We start from the raw sequence: 25,496 nt of genomic DNA, 5'->3' as shown, positions 1-25,496 counted from the left end.
GAGACAAAATTCCTTTTGGGTTCGTCTACCGTTGGATCGATTTTATATGTGGACTGGCAACATTACACGCAGAGATCTATGTGTGAAAAAAATTTAGTGATGATCGGATCGTTGGCTTATGAGATACGAATTTTTGATTATGGACAGTTTAAGAATATACGTATATGTTATGTTTATATAGATAATAGATAAAGATAAAGAATTTAAATTAAAAAAAAGAAAAAGAAAAAAAAGATTACGACGAATTTATATTTGTTGGAAGTGAGTTAACAACCGCCAACTAATCATGCCCTGACGATCCTCTTATGTCCGTTAATTTTTCAACTGACACTCACATCTGTCAAAGTCTGATGCCGCGTTAATAGATTCAGGATTTTCAACTTCGCCAAGCCAACTCGGTTGAAGTTGAAGGAGGCAGAAGTGACGGTTACAAACTTACAATCAATCTAAGTCAACATATTCATTTATCCTACTCTACAAAAATTACAATTTCGCCACCCAACAAAACGCGCGTCGTTTTGCGATCTCATGACTCAAATCTCTACCGTTTGTCATGAAATAAGAACCTTTGACACGTCATCACAGGGCCCCTAATAAACCCACGTGTTTAATGACATCAGCTGATTGTGGCCCCCACACCGAACCCTTTAAAACTCTCATTCAACCCTAAGCGCCAAAAAAGCACCTCTCTCTCTCTCTCTCTCGATTACGAAGTCGCTCACATCACTCGGGAAGTATGAATATATTCACTTATCTAAATATCTATAATCGATTTATATGTGTATATATCGGTATTTATCGATTTTTAATTTTATCTGTAAATTGTATGACTAATTATCAAAATTTCATCTATATCTTGTTCCGATTGTCGATTGTTTGTCTAATAGATTGATTATTTAGTAACTGATTGTAGTTATATTGTTATTGTTGTTCGATGATTTTGATTGACCGTCTATTGTTAGGTTTCGTGATTAATAAGCTAACTGCTGATGTAATTTGTTCACATTCATCAGTATCATGTGACTCGGTGGGTAATTGAGGGCTCATACTTTAAGCATTTTAGGTTTTTATTTAAGATTGACGATCTTAGGGTTTCTGTGGTTTTATCATTTGTTTGATTGTTTGTTCTATTAGAATGGTGATTGCTGCATTATGTGTTTATCGAAAAGATTGATTGTTTTGGTGATTGATTTGTATTAGTGAAATTTTTTGATTGACCTAAATTAGGGTTTTGAATTTTGGTGTGTTTATTTTATAGGGGAATTATTGATAAGATTGATTTGATGATGGGAAGTAGCGGAATGAACGAAAAGGGCAAGGCACCTGCGTTTGTTAATCCGTTTACAGAAGTAAATGACGATAATGCGAAGAACATTGTTCCGAGTATACCTGATGTAGGTGAATTTGATTTCCTGCTAGATGATATAGATATGCCATTCTCGCTTGCCGGTTGGGAGGATGTTCATCAACCTGTTGCCCAAGGGATAGCTGAAAATTCTGGTCATCCTTTTCCTAACCCTAATTGCAATAATAATCCCCAAATTAACACGAGTTCCAATACTGTAAACACATGTCTTCAAGAAGCTCCATTATTACCTGAATGGAACATTGGGTGGGATCAAAAGTTTATGAATCAAGGGCACAACACAATATCTTCTGCTGGTATTAGTACCATTGGTGGACAGTCAAATTTTTCTTCTTTTAACAGACCACAAGTAAATAGAGATCTTGTCACTTCATCTTTTGTATTTCAACCTCAAGGGATTGCTCCAGTTCATACTCGAGACAGTGTCAATTTCAATACCAATCAATGTGGTGTTCAAGGAAAAGTTGAGGATAGTTTCTTGAGTCTTGGTATTGGGGGTACTCAAGAAGCCGTATCTGGATATCAGCCGAATAACAGAGAGGTATGTGACAAGTTAAGAGAAGCAGCTTCAGCCGAGTTAAAGATAGCTTCTGCTCGAAGAGCTATGAATCAAACTTTTGGTCAAACTATGGATGTTGACTTTATGGATTTTCAGAGAAACAGTAGTGGCATCTCTAATCAATTAACTCAAGTGGATAGAGTGGCTTCAAATAAAAATGAGGTTGGAGTTCACTGTACTCTAAATAGTGGACCAAGTTCTAGCCCTTATCATGTTTTACAAATGCAACAAAATGATATGCAACTTGGAATCCCTAGGCATGATTTTAGTAGCAGGAACACACAATTTGGTTATTCAGATCATTCTAGATCCCAATCTGTGTATCCAGGAACACTAGGAGTTAATTCTGCTCAGCTCTTGAACTCCCAACAACATAACCTGAACAATTTAGTTTCAGAATTTTCTAAGCCTTCATTATTCGCCTCCAGCACGCCTACAGGGCAGCTAGACAATATTCGTTACAGAACAGACAGCAATCTACATTCCGAGTCTTCCATAAATTCTCCTTCTCTTGGACTTGGAAGATATTCTACTAGGCAGAATTATGAAGGTAAACAAGGTGGTTGTTTCCTTTTATAAAAAACTTTCCAAATGCCAGATTTATAAATCATGTTTATGAAGCAAATAGTTGTCTTTATGATATTCTTTCAGGACATCTTGGATCACTAAATGCAATGCCTACTCAGAATCCTGGAGGTGTTCTGCTTTCCCAGAGGACAACAGCCCCGCAAGTATCTTGGGTTGGTTGTGGGCCAGCTTCCAGCAATGCACCGTTTCCCAAAAGGCTTGGAGTTGAGTATAACGGCAGAAATGCCCCTCAAGCTTCTCAAAGGCATCCATCGCTAATGGGAACAAACTTGCAGGCAACTAGTAGAGGTATCCTGACACCTACCATTCTATATAGTTATAATGACTGCTATGTAAATTCTTGCTTATTGAAACAATATACAGGTCTTAGGAAATGTAATATAGCTCGTGTCGTTAGGATTATTTTCTGATGTGACAAACCTATATGAGTTTTTAGCTTAGTCTTAAGTTTTAACTTAGTGATTTGTATCTTGCATTTGCAATAGTGACAAACCTATCCCTCTCCCATGATGAATAACAAAGTGAACAAGGTTTAGCATTACTCTAGGTTTTTTTTTTCTTCACTTATATTTGTATGGTGGCATTTAGTAATTTATGTTGTATATATTCAGGTCAGATTCATCAATTTCTAGATCAAGGTGCCTCTTGCCTTCCAGAGCGTGTTGTTCGACCTTCTGTCGGTATGAGTTATTTGATCTTTTTTCTCAATTCTTTTGGGATGAATTAGTATTTGATCAAGCACCTAATAGTTTCGAGTCAAATTATCATGAATCATACTTTCTTTTGGTAATAGTCCAAAGACCATGCTAGAGGTAGAATAATATGTGGGTTGGGCCAGTTGGATAAGCTGTTAGGACATACATTTCATTGTGCACATGGAAACGGTTTGGGTTTTCCCAACTTGTTTTTATGCATTTTATCTTTTGTTATATACAGTTATAAATATAAATCGTAAATAACTAGCTTTCAAGCATGAATCTAAGTTTGAATAAAATGATTTAATAGGTTATGCATTAGTAAGGCATATTGAGTGACTTTGTTCTAGTTTGACCCATTTCACCCTGTTTCTTTCTAAGCTATCTTTTTATCTTACCCACTCAACCCATTAGAAATAAAGCGTAACATGACTGGTCATGAATGGGTTGAAATCGTCACCTGTATGCCCCAATACTACTCTGTGCTTTAAACGTTATGTATTTGATGTTTGTATTTGTCTTATCTAGGCAACTCTCAAGATGCAGTGGTTCAGCTTCTTAAGGATCCTCGAGTAGCAGCTTCCACCAATGGTATTTAAAACTCTGAATCTCTCTCTCTCTCTCTCTCTCTCTCTCTCTCTCTCTCTCTCTGTGTGTGTGTGTGTGTGTGTGTGTGTGTGTGTGTAGTTTCATTTTGATACAACAAGAACCTGAATGTCATCAGCTTTTAAACGTTTCTGAAACATCTCAGATTGTAATTATATATACCTGACTCTCGTTTTTCACTTCATATTTGTTCAGCTTCACTTAATAGGCCGTATCCAACTAGAACTGCAGTCATACCACCCCATCTATCTACCCAGTGGGTTCAGCGACAGAGGACACTGCGTCCAACTACTCATCATTCTATGCCAAGTACATCACCCGCAATGCGAGAAATACCTGCTCAATCTATGCAAAACGCATCCCCTGCAATACGCTCTATACCTGCTCATCTTATGCCTGCTCTTTCTACGCGAAACAGATTACCCTCAATGCGAGCTATACCTGTAGGTACACCTCTTCATCAACGTTCTATACCAGTTGCGCCACAGACACAAGCTTTTCGTCCTGTAGCTCTTCCTGGTACTGCTCAGATACGTCCTTCTATGCCACATAGTAGACCTCGTATACCTGTGATAACTGCTTCTAATGCTTCTCATATTACTTGGAAAGGTATCTCTATTGTCTCCCACTTATAAACGCTCCTATGTGATTTATATATCGATAACTTTGATTATATTATTCTTCATTTTGAGGTTCTCTAGTATATGATATACGAACAGTGAAAAACTCCATATTGTTATAATTCAGTAGGCTTATAACTACCTTTAGTGGTTTGATTCTTGATGTTATAATTCAGTAGGCTTATAACTACCTTTAGTGGTTTGATTCTTGATTAAGAATGCTAATAATGAAGTGTAAGAACAAAGATGATAATGGAGAGAAAGAAAGAAATACTTTGTAAGTGTGAGAAATGGTGCAAGTTTAATGCTTGCATTCATGGCTATTTATAGCAAAAATATCACTAAGTTTAGGTAATACAATAATATTACTTTTGTGCATCAATAATTGACTATCCATTTATATATATATTTATATATTATAACACTCCCCCTTGGATAGCAATTTTGTTTGTTTAAGATCAATTGTAAGTTACTGCCTCGTTAAAAACCTTGCTAAAGAAAACCCAGTGGGAAAAAAACTTTAGCTAAGGGAAAAAGAGTGCAGCATGGAGTTGACTCCCCCTCAAGTAGACATCGCTTCAGTTGTTACATCTTTTGAACATGTCTCATGCCAATGTTATGAACGTGTGTTCTGAAAATAGCAGTTGGAAGTGCTTTCGTGAAAAGATCAGCAGAGTTTTTGCTGGATTGAACATATCTCATTTCAATCTCGTTGTCCTTAATGAGATTTTGAGTGTATGAGAAGAATCTAGGAGGTATGTGTTTGGTTCGGTCATTTTTGATATACCCTTCTTTCATCTGTGCTATGCAAGCTGCATTATCTTCATAGATAATTGTTGGACTTTTATCGCGTTCTAGTCCACAAGAATCAGTAATGATTTGTGTCATTGATCTCAACCAAAAACATCCCCGAGTAGCTTCATGTAATGCAATCACTTCGGCATGATTTGATGATGTAGCAACAAGTGTTTGTTTTTGAGAACGCCATGATATTGCAGTACCTCCATTTAGGAATACATATCCAGTTTGAGATTTAGCTTTATGTGGATCAGATAAATAACCTGCATCAGCATAACCAACCAAATCTTGTTTTGATTCGTTAGAATAAAATAATCCTAAATCAGTAGTTCCTCGAAGGTATCGAAATATGTGTTTGATCCCATTCCAGTGTCTTTTGGTAGGAGCAGAGCTGAACCTTGCCAACAAATTAACTGCAAAAGAAATGTCAGGTCTTGTACAATTTGTAAGATACATAAGAGCTCCAATTGCACTAAGATATGGTACTTCTGGTCCAAGAATATCTTCATGATCTTCACATGGACGAAATGAATCAGTTTCAACATTGAGTGATCTAACAACCATAGGAGTACTCAATGGTTTTGCCTTGTCCATATTGAAACGTTTCAGAATCTTTTCAGTATATGTTGTTTGATGTACAAGTAAACCATTAGGCATATGCTCAATTTGTAAACCAAGGCAATACTTGGTTTTTCCGATATCTTTCATTTCAAATTCTTTCTTTAGAAGTTGAATGGCTTCATGGATCTCTTTATTTGTACCTATGATGTTAAGATCATCAACATAAACAGCTATGATCACATATCCGGATGTTGTTTTCTTAATGAAAACACAAGGACAAGTAAGGTTATTTGTATACCCTTTGCTTATCAAGTAATCACTTAATCGGTTATACCACATACGTCCCGATTGTTTTAACCCATATAAAGATCTTTGTAATTTAATTGAATACATTTCTTTGGGTTTTGCATTTGATGCTTCTGGTACCTTAAATCCTTCAGGTATCTTCATATATATATCACTATCAAGTGATCCATATAGATAAGCAGTCACAACATCCATGAGATGCATTTCTAAATTTTTAGAAACTGCCAGGCTGATTAAGTATCTAAAAGTAATTGCATCCATAACAGGGGAATAAGTTTCTTCATAATCAATTTCCGGTCTTTGAGAAAAACCTTGAGCTACAAGTCTAGCTTTATACCTTGTAACTTCATTTTTCTCATTTCTTTTTCGGACAAAAATCCATCTGTATCCTACAGGTTTCACATCTTTAAGAGTGAGAATGATGGATCCGAAAACTTTTCTTTTATTGAGTGATTCTAATTCAGCTCGTATTGCTTCTTTCCATTGAGCCCAATCATGTCTATTTTGACATTCAACCATAGATGTTGGTTCTGGATCATCATCATTATTCATGATGTCATATGCAACATTAAATGAAAATTTCTCATCAAGATTTTTCATTTCATTTCGGTTCCATAATATTTTTGAATGTGCATAATTGATTGCAATTTCTGTATTGACATCATCAATCTCCTCTGCAGTAGGAGTACTGATTTGTGGTTCTTCTTGAACACTTTCTTTTACCTTATTATCAGCTGATTTTCTTTTTCGAGGATTTTTATCTTTGGAACCAACTGGTCTCCCACGTTTCAGACGTGGCATAGATTCTTGAGTGACTACATTATCAGTTTTCCGATTTGGAATCTCAACTCGAGCTGGAGTATTAACTGCTGCTATATATGATTTAGTCACTCTTTTTGTATCTGTGAATGCATCAGGCAATTGATTTGCAAGTTCTTGTATATGCATTATCTTTTGAACTTCTATCTCGCATTCTTTTGTGCGAGGATCAAGATACTTTAATTGAGGTTCACACCATGAAACATCATTTTCTTTATTTTTTATTTCTCCCCCTAATCTAGGAAACAATGTTTCATTAAAATGACAATCAGCAAAACGTGCTGTAAAAACATCACTTGTCATAGGTTCAATATACCTTATGATTGAAGATGTTTCATATCCAACATATATTCCCAACCTCCTTTGAGGACCCATTTTTGTACGTTGTGGTGGCGCAATTGGAACATATACTGCACAACCAAATGTTTTAAGGTGGGAAATATTTGGCTCTTGACCAAAAGCAAGTTGTAGGGGGGAATATTTATGACTTGCACTTGGTCTGATGCGAATCAATGCAGCAGCATGTAAAATTGCATGACCCCATATAGATACAGGGAATTTTGTTCTCATTATCAATGGTCTAGCGATTAACTGTAAACGTTTAATCAGTGACTCGGCTAAACCATTTTGTGTATGCACATGAGCAACAGAATGTTCAACAACAATTCCTATAGACATGCAATAGTCATTAAATGCTTGAGATGTAAACTCACCAGCATTATCAAGTCTCACCTTTTTAATGATGTAATCAGGAAAATGTGCTCTCAATTTAATAATTTCGGCAAGAAATTTTGCAAATGCCACATTACGGCTTGATAACAGACAAACATGAGACCATCTACTAGATGCGTCTATTAGGACCATGAAATATCTAAATGGTCCACATGGTGGATGAATTGGTCCACAAATATCACCTTGAATTCTTTCAAGAAACATTGGTGATTCTTTCTCAACCTTAAGTGGTGAGGGTCTAGTTATCAATTTTCCAAGAGAGCAAGATATACATGGAACCATTGTATCATGAAGGATTTTTCTATCCTTCAGTGGATGTCCATGTGTACATTCAATAATTCTTTTCATCATTGTTGATCCTGGATGGCCCAATCTGTTATGCCATAAATTAAATACACCAGGATCAATATACTTTTCTTTAATCACCATATGTGCTTCTGGTACATTTATATGTGTATAATGTAATCTAGAATTAAGTCTTGGCAGTTTTTCAATCACGTGATTCTTGTTAGTGATACTTAAATATTTCTCATTTTCTGCCGTTACTGACTGATAATCATATCCATTAAGGTATATGTCAGAAAAACTCAATAAATTTCTGCTTGACTTAGGAGAGAATAAGGCATTATTAATTAAAAATGTTGTACCGTTTAGTAATATGAATTTTGCCTTTCCTATCCCTTCTATCAAGTTAGCAGCACCTGATATTGTATGTATAGTTCCTTCCGTTGGTTTCAAATCAATGAAATATTTTTCAGATTTAAGTATAGTGTGTGTAGTACCACTATTTGCTATACAGAGATCTCCACTACTTGATTGATGTTGTGTTCAAGCAGAATTCATATTAAACTTCATATATAAGAAACAAACAGTAAGTATATAAATGTTACACAAAATGTTTATTACACACAAATAAATAAAACTGAAACATTTGACATACATAGAATTGAAACATCAAACATAGAACTGGAACATTTGATAAAACATATAGAACTGAAACATTTGAGAAAACATGATGACAAAGGTTAAATCGTTTTATTTATAAAAGAAACATATTAATTTAATTCAAGAAATCTTCATATAAATCAGATGGTTGCTCAGTGACTGTTGGATCAATATTATCCACAAAATTTACTTCCTTTTCTTTACCTTTCAGCGAATCCTGATACATCTTAACAAGATGTTTAGATGTTCGGCAAGTATTAGCCCAGTGGCCCATTCTACCACATCTGTAACAAGATTCTTCAGAATTTTTAGAAGAATTTTCTTCAACATCTTGTTTAGTGGGCTTGTTTTGTGGTTGATATTTATATTTTCGTGGATTATTATTTCTTTGACCACCACGGCCACGACCACGGCCACGTCCACGCCCATTCCCATTACCATAAGGATGGTTTCTACCATAGTTATGGCTTTTGGCATGATGATGGCGATGGTTATTATAACCACGACCTTGCCCGCGTCCTTGTCCCTGTTTATAATTATTTGCAGTATTTGCTTCAGGGATTGCAAGTGTACCAGTAGGACGGGATTGCTGATTTTTCATTAATAGCTCATCATTTTGCTCTGCAACCAAGAGATATGAATTAAGTTCAGGATATGTGTTGAACTTTAGCATTCTCAAATTTCTTTGCACTGTGATGTTGGCATGGTTGCAAAACTCGGCCAACTCGGCCGAGTAATCGGCGATTACTCCTCTGGAAGAACAAAACGAGTAATCGATGTCTAACTCGTCCATTTACTCGGTCAACACCGGTCAACACCGGTCAATGCCGGTCAACGGCGTCGGAAAACTCAGTGAAAAGATGAAGGAAAACAGGAGACGATTAATCTGAGTTCAATAAGGTTTTGATCGACGTCCAACTCCCTAATTTCTCCAACAACTTTCTCGTCCAACTTTTTTCAGAATTGAAATTAAGAGTTCTGAATCGATTTGATGTGTTTGTTTGTTTAGATAGAACAAATTGAAGGAACATACCTGTAATGTCTCGATTTCCATCCATGAAGAGAACAAACAATTTAGGGTTTGGTGACTGAGCGGTTGAAGAAGAAGAAGTGGGTAGCGTGACTGCTACTGCTAGGGTTTCTGAGTCATTTTATTATTTTTTAACTTACATTCAAACCCCCTAAAGTTTAACTGTTATTTATTTTAACACCTCAAGTTTAGTTTTTCTTTCAACTTCATTATTAAATATATACAAATCTAACCCCTCCAATTAAAATAAATATTTATATGTAACTAAACTTTACATATTTAACATATATATTTATAAATTTTATATATTTAACATATATATATTCTTAAAAATGTTTGTTTATAGCTAATATATATATTATATATCTATAATATATTGAAAATATTTAGTTATATTAGAAAAGTCAACAAAAGTCAACATCCGAGTACTCCTCCGAGTACTCCCCGAGTCGCCGATTACTCCTCAAAAACCTCCGGCCGAGTACTCCCCGAGTCGCGAGTTTTACAACCTTGGATGTTGGCAGCATTCATTGTGGAGAAAGTTTTCTCCAACATGTCTGCATCACTTATTTCATGTCCACAGAATTTAAGTTGTGAGACTGTATTATACAGAGCTGAGCTTTATTCATTTACTTTCTTAAAGTCTTGGAACCTTAATGTTCTCCATTGATCCATAGCAGCTGGAAGTAAAATTTCTCTTTGATTATTGAATCTGCTTTTGAGACCTTCCCATAAAACATGGGGATCTTCTACAGTCACATAATTATTTTGTAAGCATTCATCAATATGTTGATGAATAAAGCAACATGCCGTTGCTTGTTCTTTTTCAGAACAAGTGTTGTTTTCATTTATGGTTTCAAGAATGCCCATTGATTTAAGATGCATTTTTACTTTTATAACCCATGGCATGTAGTTGTTTCCCGTTGATTCTAAAGGAGTAAATTTAAGCTTTTCCAGATTCGACATTTTCTATTATCAAAAATTAAAACAAACAACATGATAAATTAGAGTCAATTTATATTCATAAGTATATAAACATTAAACATAAATTTAATATAACATAAATGATAAGTAGGCGACAGTGTCGACCATATGTAAGCAATCATAAATAAATGTTATATAACATAAATGATAATTAGGTGACAGTGTCGACCATATAAATGTTAGATAATAGAAATATAAATGTTAGTAACATAAATGATAATTAGGCGACAGTGTCGACCATATATTATTCAGGTGTTATAACCGACCATATATCATTTAGGTGGCAGAGCCAACCATAATTAGTATTAAGATTATCGTGCTGATAACGTGTTATAATTCAGTAGGCTTATAACTACCTTTAGTGGTTTGATTCTTGATGTTATAATTCAGTAGGCTTATAACTACCTTTAGTGGTTTGATTCTTGATTAAGAATGCTAATAATGAAGTGTAAGAACAAAGATGATAATGGAGAGAAAGAAAGAAATACTTTGTAAGTGTGAGAAATGGTGCAAGTTTAATGCTTGCATTCATGGCTATTTATAGCAAAAATATCACAAGTTTAGGTAATACAATAATATTACTTTTGTGTATCAATAATTAACTATCCATTTATATATATATTTATATATTTATATATTATAACACATATATGATATGTTGTTATAACTATTAGCACCTATCTACACAACAGATGCTATAATATCAAGAAATGCACCATGTGCTGAGCTGTCAAGATGGGTGCAGTGGGTAATGGTTAATGTGTTAGTGGTTATTGGAAAATTGTTATATAATAATATTAATAATCTGAATCTTTGATTGATTCTTTTACAATGATATATGCTTGTTATATTATTTAGTGCAGTTTGATTGGTTTTTATTTTACCATAAAGGAAACATGTATATAATGACTTTGATTATACACAGATCCTGATGCGACTCCTAAATTGAGCGGATACAAATGTTTACTGTGTAAGAGGGATCTTGCTTTAACTTCAGAAGGCGACGTGTACCAACCTACTGTACCGCCACCTGTCGCTGTTCTTCCTTGCGGTCATACATTTCATGATCAATGCTTGCAGAATATCACTCCTCAAGACCAGGCGAAAGAGCCTCCTTGCATTCCTTGTGCCATTGGTGAAAATTAGGTCTCATCTCTAACCCTATTTTTGGTGGGTTTTTTCGGATATAATATACATATATGCAAAGTAACAGATAGATTGAAAGGGGTTAGGGATAGGGTATGTATCTACATGTAAGGAAACTGAAATATGATGCCATAACTCTGTTTTTGATATCGGCCATATGGTCTCTAAAAGGCTTACATGATCATAGCCCTTCATTGTTCCTATAATGCCATAACTCTGATGAAGTGGGATATTCGTGGCTTTTGCTATTACTTAATTGTGTTGTGCCTGTATATAGAGGGTTGGGTTATGGCTCTAAACGGGTGATAATTGGTGCGGGTCGGAATAAGTTCGTTTTGAACACTTGTCCAGTTGTCTTGAATACTTTTTTGATTGTAGCTTTTCCGATTATTTTTTTGGCAAAAATAACGAAAGCCTATATAAAAACAAAAAACATTTTCGAAAAGAAAACGTGTTCAAACAAATGTAGAATAGTGAAACCGGTGTATATTCCTAAAAGTATATTCATAAAAGTCCACTTTGGACCACCGAGGCATTGCCTGAGTGGTTTTCAAGCCCTAGTAGGGGGACCCGCGATTAGTTGCCAAGTAACCCGGGTTCAATTCCGATAAAGGGGGAGGTTTTCTCCAGGATTTTTCCGCGATTAGTTGCCAAGCAACCCGGAACCCCCATTAGTTGCCAAGCAACCCGGGTCAATCCTTGGAGTTTCCTACCTAGCGTGTGTGTCGTAAATGAGAGTATTCGATGCGAAAATTTGCCTTTCAAAAAAATAAATAAAATAAAAGTACACTTTGGGCGATTCTTGTACCGGTGTTAACCCATACTGCACGTCTATATTGTTTTCTAATTCAGCTAATTATCTTGTTTTGATGAAATAAGACCCGGGCGAACTCATTATAACGAAATGGGGTTGAAATTGCTGCAAGATTTCTTGTGGGAAATTAGTTGCTAATCCAATGTGGTACGATGGGACGATGGGTTAGATTTTATTTTAGTTATATTGGTTAACCGTATACTTGAAATATTTTGGGAAGTTAACATTATAGTTTGATGTGGTTAAAGGAGGAATCTACTTAACTATGTAAACAAGATTGTGCAAGCAGTACATGCATTTAACTGTTTGTATTTTTTAAAATGAGTATTGCGAGATTTAAAACTATAAAATAAGAATTTTAAGTTTTCGGTTTGTTTTGCTTAAATTTTTTTATTTATACTCAGATATCGTATCAGCCCAAATAGAAACATTTCACCATCACGTTTTGTTCTTTCTTTCTTTCTTTTTTTTTTTTTTTTAAGCAATAAGATTTTATAAAATATCCACAAAAATCCTACAAGGTTGAACCCGTAGATGTCTGGGATTGATACAAGATACACGAACAATTACAGAAAATGCCTACAAGAATGGATCAAGTTACAAGAGTTGCAGATATAACAACCCAGGTCACTGATCATGTTCGTAAGTAATTTTACACGAGTCAAAAATAGTATTCCCTCGGTTTCGATATCCAAACTTGCCAGTTGAGTTTTTTGGACTTTAATCTTCTCGAGATCCAGTCATACGAGATGGTTTGAATCTCACTGACGATCATCAGGGCCGTCCAAGATTTCCCACGAAATACTTTGTTATTACGGTTTTTGTACAACATATAAGCACATGACCATTTCACCGCACTCCAAATCTTTATTCCTTGTTTCGATAACTGTTTCGGGGCATTTCCACGGAGAATTTCATTCATGCTAAAATTTGTGAATGTCCCAAAATTCCACCACTTGAACACTTGCGTCCAAACATTAAACGTATGTTTACAGAAGATCAAAACATGCTCGATTGATTCCAAACCATCGTCGCAAATAGGACATCGGACACTATCAAGATCAATTCCTCTCTTATCAAGCTCGATTCTAATCAGTAGCCTTTTCTTCGATGCTCTCCAGACAAACAGTTCATTCTTTTTTGGAACTAAATTGTTTCGATTAGTTTGACTTTGCGAACTTCCGAATTCCATTTTCTTTTCATCAATAATTGAAGCAAGTTTTTTTACAGTCAAGATTCCATCGTTGGAGGGAGACCATTTCCACGTGTCGTTTTTCCTGTTGTCAAAACATAAACGAATGAATAAGGTTAGTAATCTCCTGCTCTTCCCCAACAGCACGACCCATTGGCGACCCGCACCAGCTCCACTTCACGATAGGTGCACCTTCAGATATATCCACTCGGTCACACAGATGCGTGCTTCTTGATTCGTCTCTAACTTGAATAAGCGATTATAAAGATTACAAAGTTTATCTCCAGCAATCCATTGATCCGTCCAAAAAGCTGTTTCTTTGCCATCACCAATTACTCTTTCGAATGATGACATGTAGTTGATCCCTAGCTCTTCGATTTCCATCCCTCCACGAATAATATTGTTCCACACTCCACCGGATGGTGGATTAGAGTTTGGATCCAAACCACCATTCGAACCATATAAACTTTGTATTACATTTACCCGTAAAGATTTGGTTTCGGTTTTGAACCTCCACCACCATTTGTCCGTGCAAGACTTTTTTCTTTTAATGACCCAATATTTAACCCACCCTTTTCATATGGAGAGAAGACAATTTCCCATTTTACCCAAGAGATTTCAACCCGAACCCGACTCATCCCAAAAAAAATGTCTCACACGCTCTAATAATTTAATCACACATGGAGGGGCACGAAACATCGAAAAATAGTAGAATGTGAGATAGAGAGAACCGACTTGATGAGTACTAATCGTCCACCAAAAGACAATGACCGTGTTCTCGAATCCAAAAGTTTCTTTTAAATCAATCGATGATAAAATGAAGTAAAAGATCCATATGTTGGTCTACACTCAACAAGTCAACATTACAATTGAAATAACAAGTTGACGGGATGATATTTTAAAATTGTCACGTATACAAAGTTTTTCCTATTGTTTATATCCAGTGGCAGATCCATAAGATCTTATCACTAGGGACAAAAATTTGCCGATCACTACTATTTTACGGCATGAGGCAAAACGGGTCGGGTTACATGGACCCGTAAAACTATTGCTCATTATTTAGACAAATTGCTAGATTATGTACGTCGAAGATTTCAAAGTCAGAGTCGTTCAATTTGAATATTTTAGTTATATTTTCTTACAAAAATGATGGATATTCATAGTAATATAGTATCATTTATTATGTCAACTAAATGATTATAGTATAAAAAGACAACTAAATGAATAATGTTTTACCCTAAGTTGACGTTATGATTATTGCCATATATGTACTAAAGGTTTCGATTCAAAATTATGTATAATTCATTTACTTTTTTTTTTTTTTTTTTTTTTTTTTTTGAAGGCAAGAATTTTATATAAAAAAAAAACTAACAAGAAACTAGATAATACACGAACAACACAAGAAAAACGACCTAAAAAAAACAACACGAACAACACAAGAAAAACGACCTAAAAAAACAACACACTACTCGTATTACATATAAACTATACGAATTTTTTTTCTGTATATTCACCAATCACCTTAACATTATGTGGTTAGACACATATTTAAACCAGTGACTTTAAACGTGTAGCATTTTTGTATTAAAGAATATAGCTCTAGTTTAAAATATTCAAACATTAAAACTTTGATATTATTTTTATTTGCAAGTTAATTAAAGGAGTATAAATATAAAATTTCATCCAGTTTTCTTGTATACTTATATTATATTTTAATAAAATTATACACAGTAATACAGTATTTAGGTAGAGAGCCATAAATAATGGAGTATAAGAATTTATATTCTATACCTACTTGACCACTTCCTACATCCTTGAGATATAAACTGTTAGATAGAAGAGAATAATTATAAGTTAAAACTCCAAGCTCGGTAAAGATTAGTCTTTTTTTTCTTTTTTCTTTTTTCTTTTTTCTTTTTTCTTTTTTACATGGAGGAGTCCTATCAATGGGGTCATTTAAGTCTTGGGACAGAGGGCAGGTTCAGAAAAAGCTCAATATTTGGGTCATAGTGGTCAGCTAACTCCACTTGCACCCACTTACGTCCACCCACGTTTACATCCATAAACCCATGCATTTCTAAAAAAACTAGTAGGAGGTCCGGTACGCGCGTTGCTGCGTATTTGGGAACTTTTTAATAGACGAAATATATACATAAACTCGTTTTCACCAGTTACATAACAAAAGTAATGCATTTGGTTTTGAGTTTACGTTAAACGTTGTTAGATCAACTTTCAAAAATGTATAGAGAGGCACAATATAATTTATAAATAATCAATGCGCTGAAGTTTTCTTCAAATTTCATCCCAACCTACACACCGTATTGCGAGTAGTTGTAGACTTTTTCTTAGCTTTTTTATTCTAGTCAACATTGTCATTAGATAAAAATGGCGTAGAGGCAAGGTAACTTCATAACAATGTTCTATCAATTTGAAAGTTACAGTAGGGTGCCTGCTGTCCAATTTCCGTTTCAGCTGCCATACCATCGCTAACGCGTGCAAGAACCCACAAAAATTACACCTGCCGCAGCAAACGATTCCTCATATGTTGAGATCGATTCCTCATATGTTGAGATGTAACTCGATAATATCTACTTATACCTATACCAAAAGAAACGATATGATTAATATCTTTACAACATAGCATTCCGTAATAAAATAAAATAAAAAGACACTAAAATATTATAACAGTGTATATGCACATTTTCTTTTATTAAATGTTCTTTCTAACTTTATAGAAACAATTTTTTCAAAATGTATAAAAGCTATTGATTTACTTTGACACTTTTGGCCCAAACGAATGAACTGTTCAAATAGTTTCAACCAACACTTTTCTCCATTTTGGTCATAGTTTCCTATTTCAATCAACATGTACCCAAGATTCATTTCAAGAGGCCACAACTTGTAAATTCGCTTAAATGAACATTGATTGTTACCAAATGTTGACACCTTTTTAGCCTAACCGGGCCAAAGTGTTCAAATAGTTCTAACCCAGATTTCTCTTCATTTTATGAATTCATCTCCAAAAGTATAGCAAATTAAGAAAACACTTGTATATACATATATATGCATACTGTTATGTATATATATGTACACATATACACATACTGTTTTGTATATATATATATATATATATATATATATATATATGCACATATATTTATATGTACATATATATACATATATATGTATATGTATATGTATATACATATACATATATATACATAGTCACAAAGGGAAATGATGAATTGAAGTATGGTTGCGTATAAGAACTGAAAAGATGAAGGTCCAAACCACCGAATGCTGATGGATGGCATTTGCATAAGAATACAATGGATGTATATATGTACACACACGCATATATATATATATATATATATATATATATATATATATATACATATGCATACTGTTATAAATCACAATTTAATAAAAAAAAAAAAAGTAAAACAATCAACACTAAATAAAATAAACATTAGCAATTGTGGTCGCCTTTTTAAAGATTCACAATCCCCGACTGCATATACACAAAATACACATATATAGCTACAGGTAGACGGGTTGGTAACAGTAAAAATGGTACCTTTTTTATATGAGTAGCAAATTCTCGTGGTAAAGCAGTTGTATATCGATCTAGAGACCTGAAATAGACTGCACTTGAGCTAAGTTATCCAAGATTTAGGCGGTTGCAACACGAAAAAACTTAATGCATACGTAATGAAGAAAAATAAGGCTCAGGTGTGTATATATGTTTAAGCAAGAGGTCATGGACTGACATGGCTGCAATTTATACGTTGCCTCGCCAGGATATGTATCCATGTTTCTCATTTCTCAATCAAGAAGAAAATGTGAAACACCATGGCTACAACTTATAGGTTGCCCCGCCAAGTTTTGTCTGCATTTTTTTCATTACTCAATCAAGGTTCTAGATATGCATCATCACAACCTCTCATTTTAAAACTTTTTAAAACATTGAAATTGTGGATAACAAAAATGGTAATCATGGCAAAGCATACAGTTGTTGAAGACTAAGACGCCCAATGACTACAGCTAGGTTGTTAAGATACCATAGGTCAAGTTGTTAAGCAATACATATGGTATATAAAAAGAACAAACACATATTGACCGTCACCTATACAGTTGTGAGGTTCGTATACATATGTAGTTCTAAACAACATTATATGAGTCATAATGGCTGCAACTGATAGGTTGTCTTGCCATAGTGTGGCCCTATTCCATGAATGATAGCGATCATCATAGTGACCATCGATAAAACCATGACCGTCACCTGCACATTCAACAACATGCCAACGACCAACCACCAAACGACAAACGCAAAAGTTTACACTACATGAAACATAATGGCTGCAACCGGCATGTTGTGTCGCCAAAATATGAATCAATTCCATGAAACTGTTTAGCAGCCTTCTTTTTATACCAATATTAGAAAAAGTATACATCATGAAATGAGGCTCAAATATACGTTTAAAATCGAGCAAGAGGGCATGAATTGTCATGGCTGCAATCCGTAGATTGTCGCGCCAAGATACAAAATCACAATTGCTCATTATTTATAACAATGTATAAAATCAATTAAGAAACCATAGAAGTACATGGCTGCAATCCATAGATTGCCTCGCAGTGTAAGTTTTTCTTTTTGTTAAAAGTTATGGCTGTGACATACATATTGATCATCATCGCCTCTTTTGATTAACTTTTCATACAACACATTTGATCACAGCACCGAAGCAAAACAATTAGTAAACAAACTGAAGCTCAGATCAATATAAAAACTCAACTGAGAAAATATGAAATCGTATCCTCGCCAGTATGCGTTTCAGTTTTGTTAACTATACCACCCAACACATACAAATTGATCATCATTGCCACATTTTTTTTACCGTATATGCATAAAGTCAGGTTAAAAGACGGTTCATGATAGCTACGAACTACAGAATAATTAGCGAGATGCAAATACAATTTTTTTCCTTAAAAACTTGCTTTCACAACAGTCGTGGCATCAAAAAACACAGGCTACAACATTCTCTTCTTCTATTCTTGTATTCAACCTCTACAATTCAGCATATACTAACAAATAACTTAATAAAAATAAATACAACTACCAGGACATGAATTCGAAACAAATTTGCAAATTTTAAATAGTAAATCAAAAAGCTAACATTTTTTTTAATAATTACCAATTCCAAAAAGAACATACCTGAACGGATGGAGCCATGACCGCATCAAAACAATCTCAATGAGTTCCCAAAACCATCGCAAATAGATGAAAACAATAACGTGGATGGATGTCATAGCGGCCACGACAGCAGCCGCAAGAGTCCGAAAACCCTAACTTGTAATGATAATCGAAGAAACAAAAAACGTATGTGATACGAAAAGGGTAAAATATAAGGATTTAACCCTAATATATCTTTCTAATCGGTGCCCCAAACGAAAAAAACCCCAATCGTCGCTCATACCCAAAAAAGGAAAACCCTAATCGCATGAACAAAGAGAGAAGAAGCGGTGAGGTGGATGTTATACGGAGTAAAATAATTAAGTAAGCAGTAGGTAAGGAAGGAACAGTAATTCCGATGCTATAATAACAAATAGGAAGCTGCCACAATTGGTCCAACCCTATTCCTTATTTAAAAACGGCAAAAGAGTAAACAGCGAACGACAATGCGGTCTTGGGCTGATATAATTATTGTAATAAAGGATCCTATATTTAAATTTACTGGTATTTTATACAATTGTTGTCGACCTTTATGATAAAAAAAAAATCCGGATCATTAGATCCCATAGCCTACATGTTGTATTTGCCGCTTAACAAACTACTCTTGTAGACTTTTTCATAGGTTGAAAAGCAAAATGAACACTTGATTTTGAACATTCCAAATGAAAATGTAGTTACTTAAAGTAGGACTCAGAAACGTATTTGGTACATGTGTAAAACGTACAATCTCTATTGTAGTAGCAGGAAGGACACGGGCAAAGAAGGACCTCCTAATGAGAATTGAGGTCCTTTCGAACAAGATTCGATATTTTAGAGAAGCTCAGAAATTTGGAAAATATTAATGCATGTATTTAATTACGGTAGCGAAATATTGTTGGAAGAGGGAATTTTAAATTGTACTCGTAATTAGCTAATTTGCATATTACGATTTACAAAAATTATTTTATGATTGTCTGAACCCTAACTAGTAGCTCAAGTCATCAACTCTCATTTATCTTTAATTTTTTTCAGCCTAAATAATAAGGAAATTTATTAGTTGTACATATACTAAATTTGTCTTATTCATATTAATATAAGTTCGATTATACAACACGTCAACACCCTTATATTCATCTACCCATTACCATAAGAATAAGAACATGAACCAAATAAACAAATTCTTTAGGACGATTTTTGTTATCACATATTAAATGAGAATTATTATTATTATTATTATTATTATTATTATTATTATTATTATAAACTTAAAAGTATTAAAACTTACAAAAAATTAGTGGGAAGCCTAGAGACAATCTGGGCCCCCACACCTCTAGCAATAGCAAAACCTATCCTAGTAAAAATATGAGCAGCAGCACCGGCACCAATATCTTGCGCCATCGAACTCTTCTGAACCCGCTTTAGCAAAGAAACAGAATCCTTTTCTAATTCCCCAAGGGAAGAAAATGAGAAAGGAATGAAACCATAACCAATCGCCTGACAGCTAGATTCGTACTTGACCCGCTTCCGACGAGCCGCATCAACCACAGCACGTCCAGGGACAAAGTCAGAAAGCCTAGACTGTGTTAAAGGAGAAGACCCTGTCAAGTCAACACAAGGAAAGCGCGTAACTAGAGCGATAACAAAGGGACACGAGGAAAGCGCATGATTTAGGGAATTTAAGAACACCAGGAGTATATTCTTTAGTTCGAGTAAATTATAACTGGCCCCCTACAATATTACCTTACTTCCAATATGTCCCTTTCACTTTTAATTTGGTCAGATTCTCAATGAAAAATCGTAACAAAATGGATACCTTGTTTTACTATTTTGGCAAATTTATACATCAACAAGATCATATTACCTATGGTGAACTAGTAATCAACTTTTTTTTTTTTTTTTTTTTTTTAAGGCAAACAAATTTTATTAACAACTCAAAGATTACATACAATGAAGCCTATGAAGCTCCATATACAACTCACAACTAACTCGACATATATACACCTATGGATGTAAAGCGAAAACTAAGAACGAAACCAACTATTACATCAATAGACCATGAAACAATACAAGCCGCAAAACAAAACGAAATCAACTTTTTTTTGTAACTTTTAAGATAAAATGATGATATATAAATCGACAAATAGACTTAATAATACAATAATTCACTATCAAATGACCAATCAGAGTGTACATTGACTAACATTATTATCAAATGACCAATCAGAGTATACGCTAACTTACGTTAATTGTTTTCGCGATGGTAGCTTAGTGGTTGAGGGACATGCAGCATAAAGCGGTGGTCATGGGTTCAATCCCTGCCCCATGTCCTTTTAAGCATGAGTTACGTGATTTTCCTCTCACACGTTGGCAGTGGGACCGGTCGGTGTGGGGCTGCCAGAGGGTCGGTTTTACCTTCTTCTTTTTTACGTTAATTAATCTTTATAAAAAAAAATCCAGTTTAATAATTAGAAACATGATAACTAACACATATCATCAATATGACATAAAACTTATTAATGGTTTCATGTTAATGAACACAAGAAAATAAAATGACATGCATATTATTATTATCGGTACAGATAGAATTATGGATAAACTGATTTAAAAAAAAAAAACTCTTATCAGTAATAATCATTTGTAACATGTAAATTTTTTTAGATTAGCAAAGAAACTCTCCTATGAACAAACACACTGGCTCTCTCATGAAGAAAAAACCTTAGATAATCAAGCCTCCAGAGCACGAAACCTGGTATTAGATTAATTGCGCATAACGCTCACCTTCTAGTCACACTCCCTTGCTGAACAATTTGACATAAGTAACATGTAAATTTTCCATCAAAAATAATAACCAGTCGTTATATTCATAATTTTTCTTTCTAAAAAAGTTATGGATGATGATGCCATAATGATGCCATCGCAACATCTATCATTTTATAGTTCATCAAGTGTTTAGAAATAGTATATTTGTACAATGTACAATTTATTGTATCCATCTTAACATGTACGATATATAATTAAATACGTAGTTGCTATTCGTGAAGTGTCTAGAGATAGTATATATGAGAAATGGGAAATTCAGTTATTAGATATGTTTCGTTAAACGCGTTGTCCAATAAATTTGGAAATCGTTCGGGTAAAAATATAAATCGACATACAGTTGATGGTATGTGGTTAAATTGGTTATCAAGACTCGGAAATGTAAGAACGTCATTGACAAGAATATGTAGAGTTCGGTAGCCTCTTGTGTGTTTAGTGTTGTTGTAGTGTTTGTTTGGTGCTCTTGGTTTCCATGTTAGGTGTTGTTTTGTGTAGCATATGAGCGGTGTTTTAGTTGCTTTCTTGTGTATGTTTGGATGAATGGGCTCGATAGTCGACAGTGTTAGCTTATTCGTTAGGGTGGCTTTACTATTTCCGTTCCGAGCTTAGTCGTTTAATTAGTATTCTTGTTTGTCTCTTTCATCTTTCGATGAAGGACTTTAGTTATATAGTTCTCGTTATTTTTGTCAAAAATAAAAATAAAAAATGGAACCATACAAGCTTGCCTGAGTGGCCAGGAGTTGCCCAATGAAGCACACCACCCCCGGTTCGATTTCTGGCTATGCAACATCGTTCAGAATAGGGAGTGTGACAAGAGGGCGCGTAATACGCAATTCACTCGGTACCAGGTCTCGCTCGGGGGCTTGATTACACGAGGTTTATCCGCTATGGGGTAGGATGGCAATGGATATCCGATTTACCGGCTATCCATCTGATCCGATCCATTTAAGTTGATATGGATTATCTAAATGGATGATAAGTGGTGATGTCGTGCGAGGTGTACGTGAAATACTATATATTTTTGATACGAAAAGCGATACAAATTACACAAGTTTTAATTATTTATTTACAAATGGGATATACCTAAACCTTGCTACAACACTATAGGCAGTGTACCTAATCGTAGAGTAGTATAGTTTTTAGTAAGTCCGGTTCGTTCCACAGGGAGCGGGCTTATTGCACACTATATTTTTAAACAACTATATTTGTACAAAATATATATAATTATATATAATAATATATAAAAGGGGGTTTACCGTTTAATGACCGGTTTGTCGATTTATATTTTAAGCGAAGCGTATAGTAAATGACGATATTTAAATAACAATATAAAATAAATAACAATAATTAAAATGACAATAAATAAAAGTACGAGGAAATATGAAATAAAATATATTATGCTTATTTAAGCTTCCGTAACCATGATGTTTGACGTTTTGATTTTAATTTATTGTCCTGGGTTAATTGTCCTTTGTCCTGGATGTATTTGAAACCTAGCTGGTTTTTGCCCATAATAGTTCATCGGTCATAATTATAAACTGCTCGGCATATTTAACCTTATACCCGAAGTCAAATATTCCAACTAACTGGGGATTCGAACTGTAACAAGGTCTTAATACTTTGCTTAATGAATACACCAGGTTATCGACTGTGTGTAAACCAAGGTTTTAATACTTTGTTAACAATTACACCAATTACCCTTGAATGTAATCCACCCCTGTTTTAATGAGTCCATTGACTATTAATCCATCCCCGTGTCCGGTCAAATGAACAATAATTCGTACTTATAAATATCCCGCCCATCTTGTCCGATTAAACGTATGTGGTTATATATAGATACGTCAAATCATAACCTTTATATTAAATTAACGAGGTATCGTTAATTTAATATAAAGCCCATTAATAGCCCATAGTCTAATTTCCACAAGTGTCGTTCTTTTGTCCAAACCCCAATTATGGTACAAAACCCAATTACCCCGTCTTTAATATTTAGCTTAACATCATGATTACTTCGGCTCAAATAAGCATAATAATAACTTAGTTACGAGACATTAATTTTAAAAAAAAAGAACATAACTTACATTGAGTATTTATCGCGTAGTGTTTACACGGACAGAACTTCGACTTCAAAACCCGTAAAAATAACTTTTACATAACCCTAACTAATCTAATATAACACTAATCTATACTATATATATATATATATATATATATATATATATATATATATATATATATATATATATATATATATATATATATATATATATTATATATATATTTATTTATATTATACTACGGAGTATTATTATTATTATGTTATTTTTACTCGTTGAATTCGTGACCTTTTATAGGAGTTTTGATTTCTGACAGCTCCGCGAGTCGTGGAGTTTTTAGCCTTCAAACTCCGCGAGTCGCGAAGTTTGAAAATCCAGCTCAGGATCATTTGTCTCATAGCTTGTCGACATAATTTTTAAATATATATAATATATAAATAATTTATATAATTATTTAAATATTATATTATATTCTTGTGCATAGTTGACTTGTAATTTTTGGTCCGTTGCGTCGGGCGTTGATAGTTGACTCATGTCCCGGTTCCGGATTTTCGAACGTCCTTGCGTACAATTTAATATCTTGTACTTTGCGTTTTGTAACTTGTACTCTTGTCATTTTTAGACGTTTTTCATCAATAAATTGAACCTTTTGAATTGTATATTGAACATTTGAGCTTTTTGGACGTTTGTGTCTTCAAATCTTCGTTTTCGCCTTTTGTCTTCGCACTTATTTATTTAAACAATTACAATGAAAATATAATACAATTACATATGAAAACCTATTATTTAGGAGGGATATTGCTATGAAATATATGTTCCTTTTTAGCCTTATCAAACATCCCCACACTTGAGCGTTGCTTGTCCTCAAGCAATACAGAATTTGAAATAAAAACATACATGAATCACTTTTTTATTCATCACACTTTGTACATCAGTGATTTTGATATGGTGGTATAAACAATGATAGTAACGATAGAACCATGGTTAAAGGTGGGTGTGTCATCCACAGTTGCCTCGGGTTTAGGTCAACGACACTTGCAATCAAATAGCCGATTTACTTTCGGTTCCCAAAGCAAAGTGCACATTTGAAAGGCGGTTTACAGTCCCACATGACTATGAAAATTTAGATCCGTTAGGAAATTGGATCTTTATGAAAACATTTGATCTTTTAAAAATTCAATCTAGCTTTTACCCTAGACACGTTTTTCGGAATAACCCTTCACCGGTGTTTGCAAAATATTTTTGTGGGTTGTGTGGGTTTCAGATTTGAAAATTTTAGCTCAACACTTGTGGTTTTGTGTCACCCACTTGCTAACCTTGTATTAGGAAAGCAACACGTCCAGTATACTTGCTCCGTATATTACCTTTCGATAAACTACCGTCCGGTTGTAAAGGAAAGCGTTGAACAAGCAACTGTTAAGGCAATGTCCCCTGACATGCTTTTAATTATGGTCTATAACGTGTCGGACGCAATTACTATCCTTTGTAGGAGCAATAGTAAAGCTCACCCTAGGAATTTTTCGGTCTGGCACAAGGTCATGTCTTCGACCATGCTATGCAACCACCGTTCTTACGGTTGACACCCGATTTGGTTCAGGTGACCTAATGAATTCCAGGTGAATTCCTAGGATTTTACGTTCAATGGTAAT

At 34.4% G+C, this 25,496-nt stretch overlaps 1 protein-coding gene and 1 long non-coding RNA gene across 3 annotated transcripts; one reads left to right on the top strand and one right to left on the bottom strand.

The window, feature by feature from the left end:
• The first annotated feature begins 710 nt into the window (after window positions 1–710).
• On the top strand, window positions 711–11,974 carry LOC139894112 (uncharacterized). The gene is made up of 7 exons (XM_071877316.1): window positions 711–734; window positions 1,259–2,475; window positions 2,577–2,801; window positions 3,125–3,193; window positions 3,737–3,799; window positions 4,010–4,423; window positions 11,535–11,974. The coding sequence occupies exons 2-7, from the start codon at window positions 1,284–1,286 to the stop codon at window positions 11,753–11,755; spliced, it is 2,184 nt and encodes a 727-aa protein (XP_071733417.1). The 5' UTR covers window positions 711–734; window positions 1,259–1,283; the 3' UTR covers window positions 11,756–11,974.
• A 4,045-nt stretch (window positions 11,975–16,019) lies between these two features.
• Window positions 16,020–19,319, bottom strand: LOC139894111 (uncharacterized). 2 transcript variants are annotated; one of them, XR_011774805.1, is made up of 3 exons: window positions 18,977–19,319; window positions 17,342–17,409; window positions 16,020–16,359 (listed from the first exon to the last, which is right to left on the bottom strand). It is a non-coding gene; the product is annotated as an uncharacterized lncRNA (long non-coding RNA). The 2 variants fall into 2 exon arrangements; XR_011774806.1 differs by having other exon boundaries at window positions 17,342–17,399.
• Window positions 19,320–25,496: the final 6,177 nt, after the last annotated feature.

This window comes from Rutidosis leptorrhynchoides, chromosome 2, assembly GCF_046630445.1.
Source record: "Rutidosis leptorrhynchoides isolate AG116_Rl617_1_P2 chromosome 2, CSIRO_AGI_Rlap_v1, whole genome shotgun sequence".
In the NCBI taxonomy this organism is placed as follows: domain Eukaryota; kingdom Viridiplantae; phylum Streptophyta; class Magnoliopsida; order Asterales; family Asteraceae; genus Rutidosis; species Rutidosis leptorrhynchoides.
Note: the sequence above shows the minus strand (reverse complement) of the source record. Positions and strands in the feature narration are given on the sequence as shown.

Bases quoted from the DNA above. Each gene is read 5' to 3' on its own strand.
- LOC139894112 (XM_071877316.1), top strand. From the start codon at position 1,284: ATGATGGGAAGTAGCGGAATGAACGAAAAGGGCAAGGCACCTGCGTTT. The intron at 2,802-3,124 runs GTATCCTGACAC...GTATATATTCAG, and splicing joins CTTGCAGGCAACTAGTAGAG to GTCAGATTCATCAATTTCTA. The intron at 4,424-11,534 runs GTATCTCTATTG...GATTATACACAG, and splicing joins TTCTCATATTACTTGGAAAG to ATCCTGATGCGACTCCTAAA.